This window comes from Simochromis diagramma, unplaced genomic scaffold (genome assembly GCF_900408965.1).
Source record: "Simochromis diagramma unplaced genomic scaffold, fSimDia1.1 OVJJ01000284.1, whole genome shotgun sequence".
NCBI classification, from domain to species: domain Eukaryota; kingdom Metazoa; phylum Chordata; class Actinopteri; order Cichliformes; family Cichlidae; genus Simochromis; species Simochromis diagramma.
Genome location: NW_024386871.1, coordinates 530,498 through 541,098, shown reverse-complemented (window position 1 = coordinate 541,098; position 10,601 = coordinate 530,498). Strand labels below are relative to the sequence as shown.

Sequence of the window (10,601 nt, the reverse complement as noted above, 5' to 3'; positions counted from 1 at the left end):
GATCCAATTTTCCGCAAGAGATGCGGTGATGTTAGTGGTGTTTGGTGGGGGGAGACAAACACTTGGGTCTTTGTCTTAGTTTTTAACAACACGAGTCTCAATAAGTCTCTTCCACCTGAGTTTTGAAATGATTCCGAGTTATAATAGCTTTGACCAGATGGCAGCGAAATGCGTAAAGACGAGATATAAACCGTTGTTATTGTCACGACGGGATGGCAGATTCCAAACAGGATTTCTTTTTTCTTTTCTTTTTTGCATGAGGGCAAAGAGTTTGTTTGTGTTTGTAAGGATCGGACATTTCACTTCTCCCCTCTTCCCTGTAGCCTTATGTGTAGACTTTACATAACGGTACAGTGAGACAGCAGCACTGAGCAAGACGGCTGAAGAGCCTCTCCGGTGAGTTTGGACTTCCTTTGTTTTTTTGTTCTGTTTTGATTTTCAGTTTACTCTAGTGTGCCTAACATTGGTGGCTACCCTCAGAATAAAATCCCCTTTATATGATAATAGAACATAGCAGATACATTTCTTCTAAAAAAAAATAAACCAGCCACAAAAATAAATAACCCTTGGTAAAGCGTCTTCTTCTTTGTTTTCTCGCAAGAGACACTTTTTAAAAGATATTTTAATAGCATATAGGTTTCCCCACGTGGACTGATTGTCGTGGTTGTTATTTTTGTGGTCATATTTTTATAATTCCAATTCAAGACACTAGATGGTGATGTGTAAGGAATAACTGGTGGATGACCATTTGTTTTATTATTATAATTTAAAGACTGACCAGAATCCAAACGTCAAACCATCTTTAAATAGAGGAGGACGTATTCATGTGATAACAGTCCTTGTCCGTGAAGCCTCTTACTCACGTCTGTGTGAGTATTCAGACTGGAGATGGACGTGTGGGTGCAGCCTTTTTGGATAGGGGGTGTGTCTTTGTGAGCACATGTGTAGTGTTCCTGTGTGCATTGCAACGCTGTATTATGAAAATGGGTCTCTATTTTTGTGGCAGTTATACAATTTTTTAAAGGGAGATTTCTATTGTGGCCCTGGGAGATCAAACGCACTGAAAATTTAGAAAACAGCTACAAAAGCACGGAAAAACACAACGGAAGTTAAATAAAGTACAATAGAAATAGAAAAAAACAACATAGGAGAATTTGAATGAAACACAACGGAAGTTGAATAAACAAATGGTAATACAAAGAAATGCTGCAAAAAGCGCACAAAACGCAACAGAATTCAAATAAAACACAGTAGAAATAGAAAAAAAACACAAGTGAAGTTTAGGAAAACAATAGAAATACAATCAAAAATGCTGCAAAAGCTCAGAAAAAACTCAAAAAACAATCTAAGTGATTTTGGGGAGATAATTTGATGGGCCAGCTGCAGAAGTGACAAGCAAACAGTAGGTAGCTAACATCAAACATGCACAATATTATATGAGTTGTGTGATTAAAACACATGTTACAAATCCAATAAGTCTTGAAGCGTTTTAAGGGGCAAACCTTTGCATGTTTTCCTTTCTTGTTATTCCCACAGCTGTTTGGTTGTCTCCACTGAAACATTTCACTTGTACTTTTTTGTGAATTTGTTTATTTTTCTCCTTCTGTTGTGTTTTAGTCAACTTCTGTTGTATTTTTTCTGTTTTCATTGTGTTTTGTATGCTTTTGTGGTCGTTTTCTTTTTAAATTTCCTGATGTTTTCTTAAGTTGCAGTGCATTTGACCTCTCAGGACAACCGTAGATATCCCACACTGAGACCCTCTAACACACGTCCAGCATGGTTAGGCCGGATAAAGACACAGTGTGTTAAGCAGGCTTGATGAGGAAAGTTGATTTTTTTTTTAAGCTTAATCGTGCATTTAATTCCACAAATGTATGTAAAAATAAACACTGAAGTGGGAGAACACTCCTTTAATGGTCATTTATATTATTGCTTTGTTTGATTGTCCACTGCTCAGTTGTCCTTCAGTGTTGTAATGGTTTTATGCCTACCTCTGTGTGTGTATGACAGCATGTTTGCATCCGTCCCAGTGTTACAATGATGGGAAGCAGTGTTTTCATTTTACGTCAGTGGAGAATAACACGCAGCAATATTCATTCCATTATTCCCCATTCATTTTAGGAAACATTCCAAAAGCTGGATGTGCGTCTTTTGTTGTAATTGCCCTTGCCAAATAGTTTCCACTAAAGCCATCGGAGAGCCCCTCACGCAAACAGCACACATCACGGTCCTTTGACCTTCGTGATGATGAGGGACTCGCTCTCCTTCTTGACAGAATCGATGATTGGATTGTTGTCACTGCTCTGCATCTGAGCGACTTCAAAGCCTCTGGCTGGGAAGTCTAAGCAGTTTCAACGTTGACCAATGCTTGAGAGATTCCAAGGCTCACTGTGACGGAAGCCCATTATCAGAACCCATCAGGACTGCATGACCTTCAGGAAGTCTAGACGGGTGGCAGCCCTCAGCTTCCTTATTTATGTTTAAGACACGGATGGACCAGGATCTACATGTTTAAACAACAGATTCCATTGTAGTATAGCCAAGACAGATGTCATAACTAGCATGCAGTTTGTACTAGCAACACTTCCTCCTTCTGTCAGCTCACGGAGAAGCAGGAAATTTGATGAGTTACAGCTTGTTCGCATATGAATGGATGCTTAGATTAAGCAAGCAATTAAAACGCAGAGTCCAGTTCTGAAGAAATATAAATCTGACAAGTTCACAAGAAGACAAACACATGAGATCACACTTTCACACGAATTTCTGATGTAACTTTGTGATACCAGACTTCCTGATTCATTAAGAAGGAAATCAGCTTAGTGAAGGTTGACCTCAAGTGCTTAACTGTTATATCATTGTTATATTGGCACAGACAGTGTTCACTACAGTGTTGTTCAAGGATATTTTTCGAAAGATAATTTCATTTTGGGTCTGATGATAATTTGGATTGTGCTTTCCTTTTTTGTTGTTTGCTTACTAGTGCTCTGAAATATGTTCTGATTCTGTAATCTGCTGTAGTTTCACATTGCACAAAGATGTAGTAAACCGAGGGTGCTAATTATCACGTAGTTGCCCATAACAGGTCATTTCCTTTGCACATCCAAATGCATTTCTGTGTTTGGTAAAAGATGGGAGGAATCTTTCGTCTTTTGCATTCTTGTTTTTTTAGTCATCAGCGACGCATCAGTTTTGCGTGAAAACACACATTTTTCCCCAGTGGCTATTTTTGAATACTTACAGTAACTCCAGCTTTGCTTTCCTCCCGTTGTTGTATACTTGTACTTTGCTTCCTGTTGAAATGTTATTTACTGCGTGAACCAGCAAAGCCAGAGAACATGCTAATCTTGAAATATAGTCGGACCATTTCCACAGCAGTCCTAAGAACCTTCTGGCTCTGTCAGCAAATGACAAAAGAGGAACCTCCTGTTTGTCCAAAAAACATAAAACATCTGATAACACAGAAACATGTCTTCCATTTCATCTTAAATTAATTATAGCTAAGACAAGTTCAAGGTAAAAATTCTCTTTGATACTTGGCTCCATTAACATTTCTCTGAGGTTTAGTGCATTCCAGGAGTTGTTGCGCGATGAGGAGATTAAATGTACTGGTGTGTCTGATTTTGCTCAACCTGCCTGCTCTGATTGTAATGAACATGACGGATAACGTTAACAGATTCTGTGCAAACAGACAAAGTGTCTGGGTCTTTTCCTACACCGGTGTAGAAGTCATCGCTAAATTTATTGGGAACAATGTTTGGCTGTGAACTAATACACATTTGGTGTAATAGCAATTACTTATACCTGAAGGATTATCTATCTATCTCAAGGCCAATTCCCTGAATACGCTGATTGCGTTCAACTGTGGGTGTAAGTGCCTGTATATGGTCGATTAACTATAGTAAATGATGATAAATGTTACTGCATCCTCTTCTTTCAGTGAAACTTGGCTTGTTGATGCTGTTTAAAAGGTTTCATTCACAGGAAACTCGTATAGCTGCTATGTAAAATAGAATATCCATTGCTGATCTTCTAGAATGATCAATTTTTATGTATGAAATTTATCCTATTACTTTATTTTTCACCGTAATTAGGCACAGAGAGTGAAACATCCTTCGATCACCCATGTAATCATGCATGTCTGTGTCACTTCAGACATCTGCGATCTTATGATGAGTTCAATCATAACTGCTTCCGTAGCCCGCTGTGCCATCCATGTCTGCTTTCACCATTTTGATTATATAGCTGCACATTGTACCAGCCAGGTGTGCCTGAAGTATGAGGGCTTTCCTTCGTCTAAAGTAAGCCAAATTCCTCAGCTTGGAGAGAGAAAAAAAGAGGCTTTCTTTTGTGCCACGTCCATCTGCGATCAGGAATGATGGGGAAGGGAAAAAAAGAAGTCTGAGTGGGGGCAGGTGTTAAAGCTGGGCAAGGGTGGTGGTGGTTGGTGATCCTGGCTGGGGTGGGGAAAAAAGAAGAAGGAATGCGGGGCTTCTGGAATGTACTGGAATGTTTAGAGCAGTCGAGGATAATTGAGTGAATCTGGAACAAGAAAAGACAAACCCAGGTCCCGCAGTGGAAGAATGTGCTTCTGGGACGTCTGAAGAAACATTCCATCCATTCAGACAGCTTCACCGGGCCCAGAACCTTCCTTAGATGGCACCGTGGGGAATACAACTCCACCAGCCCACCTCCACCCATGCACCACTCCTTCTATACATACATATTTAACAGTGAGCTTCCTTTCAAATCGTTCTTTCCCTACATATCATACAGCAAACTTCTCTTTTTATATATTTATAGTCTTTCCCTTTGAGTTATGTGTGCAGTATTTGTTTCAAGTCTGCCAAGATGAAAGCAGATACACGTCTCAAGAATATCAAGTTCAAGAATGAAGGTGTGCACACGTTTCCTTCATTTCGAAATGTATTTTGACCCAAGTTGGAATGGTGTGGGAATCAAATAGATATCTGCTACTCATCTGTCTTTATGATCCCAGTTTTATCAAGATCCACACGCTATCCTTTGTGTAGTGAAGGTCTTTTGTGAAATGTATTTCTCGGGGATACAGTTATTTTTTCATTACCAAACTTAGTGTTGAGGTCAAGGAGATTCCTTACTTTGTTGGCAGCTCCTCTTCTGACATTACACTGTGGAGCTGTTTCACCTAAAATGTGAAGATGCGGGAATACTTATTATCAATCTGTCAGTGCAATCTCATCAGTGTTGTAAAGACGCTTGTTTTTCTTCATTCAAGGCATGATGATCAACTATTTATTGCTTTTTTATTGATGACAAGTAAAGTCAAGTAAAGTTTTGTGCTTTTAATATTTCTTCCTACATTTAAATTCCAAATTAAATGCTAAATGCTCTTTTTCAGTGCAACTAACTAACCTTCACTTTCTGCTTGTTCCTTTGATAAGCACCACCAAGAGGAGTCATAAAGTAGTTACTGCAGGTTTAATATAAATATCGATTTACCACAATGAGGATCATAATCAGAGGAAATAACACCACATACAGTGGTGAACAATGACAGCATTTCCATAATTCAGTAGTTCCTAGAACCAATTTTTACGGTAATAACTTGGAGTAATCGTTTTCTGCGTCTCACGTCACTGTTACACTGTTTCTTCTATGCATTGAGGTTTATGTTTATGGACAGCTCTCTTAAGGTCCTGCCAGTCAGGTTGATGTTTGAACACTGTAAAACCTCTATTCTTTTGTTTTTCATTCTGTTTTAGATTTGCTGCTGTTCTTGGGATCATTATCCTTTGAATGACCCAATTTCAGGCAAACTTTAGCTGTCACATAGATGGCCTCACATTTGACTCTAGAATACTTTGTTATACGGAGGAGCTCATAGCCACCTTGGTGATTGCAAGGTGTCCAGGTCCAAATGAGCCATTCCTGTACTATAATGAACTTTAACATTTCACGTGCTGACTGAGTCTGAGACGTGACTGTTGGATTTAGTTTTGTTTTTTTGTTTGTTTTCAGTTTCTCTGACCGTTGCGCTGTCTGACCTTGAAGTGAATTTTCCAGGATACCCACTTCCGAGAAAATTGCGGCATTGGCCTGAATGCTCCAAGCTAGCAAGCAGCCAGAACGTCTGCTTTTGTAGAGGCAGTCACCTCTGCTGATGGTCAACAAATCAAGTGCGAATCAAATTTGATTACCCTCATAATTACCCTGGAAGTATGGGACATAGTTTTTCACAGGACTGCATCCTGTGAAATGTCCCCCCACATAACTGTAATGTGTTATTAACAGGAACACCAACAAGCTAAAATGGTCTAAGTCAGGGGTGGGCAACTCCAGGCCTCGAGGGCTGGTGTCCCTGCAGGTTTTAGATGTGTCCTTGAACCAACACAGCTGATTTAAATGGCTAAATTAGCTCCTCAACATGTCCTGAAGTTCTCCAGAGGCCTGGTAACGAACTAATCATGTGATTCAGGTGTGTTGACCCAAGGTGAGATCTAAAACCTGCAGGACACCGGCCCTCGGGCCTGGAATTGCCCACCCCTGGTCTAAGTATTCCATTTATTAATTTTATTATTTATTTATATTTTTATATTTCTATGGATGATGCACTGATCGCAGACCACTTTTAATTTCGTTGTACCTGCGACAAAGACAGTAAAGACATTCTGATTCTAATTGACCAGCCAACAGTCCACAGCATTATTTACAACCACATATGAAGGGAAATGTATGTCCTTCTATAACTGAAAAGCTACATCCGGGTAGTGTTTTGCATTTTCCTTGGCAAAAAAAAATCTAACAAACCCTTTTTGTTTTGTTTTCTGATTTGTCCCTACAGAGATATGGAAACTGTATTTGTTTTTCCTTGTTAATAATGATTTGAATAGACTGTTAACTCGGGTTTTACTATCAGGTTTTGCTCTGTTGATCCAGTGGATAATTGATTGAGCCATAGGCTCATGGGGTCCTGTCACTCGCTGGGCTGAGCGCCTGGCTGAGGGCTGACAGACTCAGGCTACACGTGATGGTCGGTGCGCGTCACCGAAGCGCTGTCGCTCGCCTGGAGACTGGAGCAGGGCTGACTGACACTGTGTGCAGCAGGCTACTGTAAATAAAGAATAAAAGCCCAACAAACTAACAGGGAACAAATAAGCAAGCTAGGAATTATCGAGTCAGCTGACTCTAGTATTTTTCTCTCTCATTCATTCGCCGAGTTGTCTCTCAGGGTGTTTTTTTTTTCTCCAGATTTGAACGTGCCAAGTAAAGGGAACGCAAAACATGGCTGGTTTGATGGCAGGTTTCGGTCATTACACCCACGCCGTCGTCCGGGGAATCCCTGCGTCCCTGGCCAAAGAAGCGCTCCGGAGCAGCCAGACGGAGGTGGACCTGGCCAAGGCGGTGAAGGAGCAAGAGGCTTACGTCGAGGTCCTGAGGACGAGGCTCGGGCTGGAGGTGGTCGAGCTCCCCGCGGACGAGTCGCTCCCGGACTGCGTGTTCGTGGAGGACGCGGCCGTGGTGTGCGGTGACACGGCGCTCATCACCAGACCCGGGGCTGAGAGCAGGAGAGGAGAGGTAGGGCAGTGTCAGCATGATTCAGTACGACGAAAATAAAGTTTGATGTGAAAGTGGAAAGGAAGGCGTCCTCCCGCCTCCTTTGTCCGCTGTGCTCACTTGGCATGCAATTAAGCTGCAGGAATAAGCAGCTGGATGCACTGGCATCAAGATATACAAGTGGGTGATGAGGGTCACAGCACGTAGGTGGGTTATAAACATATTTTTACCAGTTAATAACATCAACGGAAACGTAAGCATGAGTCAGTTTCTAATTAACTTAAATAAAACCGGATGTGTAGTATTTAATTCATCCTTAAACAAGCTTGGATTCAGATTTTGAATTTTACAGCCTGGAAAAGAGCTGCACTATTCAAAGCTATACGTGAAACCAGCTGTATGTATACTAGGCAACACATATTAACCCAGTGCACTGTGCACCAGCCTTTAACCAGGAATTATGCTCATTACTTATATGAGGCAACGCCCATATTAAAGACAATGCTGCTTTTGTTTTTAACATAGCACACTACAAAAACTATATAAAAAAGTGACAGTTTGAAAAGAACTGAGATGCTGAATGTTCATGCACTTTTAGTATGTATTGCCAACTTTAACATCATATTGTTTCTGTGGTATGGAGAGCATTAATGTCAGAGCATCCTAGAAGCCAAGTAGCTCAGATTCTGGCTGATTAGGAGTCTGATGAGACGTCAAGAGGAAGAGCAAAGGGGGAGGTGAAGTTTAGGACTCCACAGAAATGAATCAATCAATCCATTTTTTCTGAAACAAGACAACAGTATGAGTGCACTTGGTTGCCTAGTGAGGCTGGCTGAAATGTAGGGTGTGTGTGTTTATGTGTGTGTGAATGACAATGAGGGAAATGGTAGGATAGTTTCTGTGAAAGCCCCTGTCATTTCACATCAGAGTTACTTTGCTTGGCTCACTGGTGCTAATGGTCCCCGGCCTCACTGGCGGCGGGGATATTGATTGAAAAGCTCGGCGCTGCTACCTTCAACCACCACGTTTCATTTATGTTGAGCGCACTGCCCATTATATTTGCGTGAACATGTTCCAAAGCCATCAGCGCACTTCCACTGTGATACTTTATAACCTTTAAATGTGATTTTTTTTTTCTAGATTTCATACACAAAATTGCAGCGGTTTGGTGTCCAGCCTGTGTTCAGCTCATGGGAACGTTTCATTAATTAAAAAAAAAGCAAACATTTTTGGAAACTTCTGAGATATAAGAACATAAATGTTTGCAAAACAGCCACAAATGGATTCTAATGAGTAAATGACTCCTGTCTTGGGTGGAATTATAAATGACTTGGCTGAACTGGATACTTATATTCGTAATGAGATATAATTTTCAGCGCAAATGACACATCATTATGATTGTGCGAGTTAAAGCCCCGTGGGCCGTAGGATACGCTGTGAAAAATCAACAAATGGCTTTCCACACTAAAGGGAGCAGAAAAGCTTTTGTTCCACAGTTAATGTTATGTGGCAGCTTGGCAGTGAGTGATAAGGGAATGTTTCTGCTTGTTTATGTGTGCGTGCAGAGATGAGAGGCTTTTCTGTGTAATGTCATTTTGGGACTTTATATATACATGGAGCTGAACAACCGTTCCCAGTGTAATGCTCTGTTTTTAACACAGCTATAGGGTTTTAAAAAATGGACAAAATGCTCTGCTCCTTGTATCTCCTGCACGCATATCACCAAAACATGTGTGTCATCAGCTTTTTTTCCTGCCTTTCATTCAAACACAGTCCGGTTTTCTTCACGCTCTTATCAAAGTCAATGCTTACAGAGCTCGACTACAACATATTCATGTCTCTCCTTTCCAATTATTGCTGATAATTTGCTTAGACGAGACAAGGGTTTATTGATTTTTGCTTATTGAAGATGTATGAAGGAAGGCTCAGTGCAGGTTTCAGGAAAAGCCTCGTCGCCGCTCGCGATTAAGAAAGTAAGCGAGCCTCTATCATTGATTCTTTTGAAATAACCAATCAATCAATCAAAGCTTTATTCGCCACATGCAGTGAAATGGGACCCCCCCCCGGGGTACACGTCCTTTGGATTGTCGAGGGAAAGCAAAACTTTGTTCCGAATGTAAAGTGTGTTGATCAAGCGCTTTAGAGAGCTCGTGTGAAATGACACGAGGAAATTAATGTGGGAATTCAAAGGTGTCACTTGCTGTGTTGTTATTATTTTAGTCTTGGTTATTGGTTTCTGGTCCATTAGATCTGCATCAAGTTTCATTTGCTCATGTTATTGCAATCCTCTCGTCACTACATGGCAGATTAACAAGTTGGTTTGTGCTATCTGACTTTTCCTCTCTGTTTTTCAGGATACTTTTTTTCTGCATTTGATCAAATGCATTGTAGATTTTAAAATTGTTCAGCTCTGTAATTTCTCAAAGATTGCTAGAATCTTTTCCATTAGGCTTTTGCTTAAAAGCTTTGCAATGAGGAGAAATGTTTGTCTAAATTGATTGCATTATTGGGTACTACAGCCTGGAGCTCTGTATAAACCACTCCAACAAAGAGCCGAAGCTATTTTTCCCCTGAATGCCGAGCATTAGTATGAATGCTTAACTGACAGAATTCACTGAAAGAGGAGCTGTGGATTGTCATATGACCTTTAATTTCTTGCTTATTATGAACCCATTTATGCGTCATAATGAAAATGGCTCTGTTTTTTTGGCTTTAGTTACTCCGTGAGGAGCTGGGATGCCAAACAGTTTGCGAATAATGTCGAACATTTTCGAAAAACAGAGATGGAAAATATTTACTCAAGGTCCCCAAGAACACACGTCTGAAATACAGTTTTCAGCTTTGAATGCATTTTGTTCCCAGAAAAGTAGTAATTATAAGATTTTGCTTTGACAGCTTGCGAGCTTCCCTTTTCAGATTGCAAACAGCCACCTTGTGCTGTGTTATTACGAGGCAAATGGGTTAGCTTTTCGAGGCCAGTGACAAACATGAGCAGAGCTTTGTATTAAGGATGACTTTCTCTTTGTGACAGATGTTTTTATCAGTTTTTTTTGGTAATTTTTTGTCTG

At 40.5% G+C, this 10,601-nt stretch overlaps 1 protein-coding gene across 4 annotated transcripts in view; it reads left to right on the top strand.

Moving 5' to 3' along the window:
- The first annotated feature begins 281 nt into the window (after positions 1-281).
- Positions 282-10,601, top strand: part of ddah1 (dimethylarginine dimethylaminohydrolase 1) — an 81,435-nt gene continuing 71,115 nt past the window's right edge. The window contains exons 1-3 of one of the 4 annotated variants that reach the window (XM_040031479.1): positions 292-396; positions 5,998-6,155; positions 7,228-7,554. In XM_040031479.1, the coding sequence (XP_039887413.1) occupies positions 7,261-7,554 (294 nt within the window). In that variant the 5' untranslated portion in view covers positions 292-396; positions 5,998-6,155; positions 7,228-7,260. Of the gene's footprint in view, positions 397-5,997; positions 6,156-6,545; positions 7,090-7,227; positions 7,555-10,601 lie in introns of those variants that run through there. The other 3 variants (XM_040031478.1, XM_040031480.1, XM_040031484.1) reach the window with 3 other exon arrangements.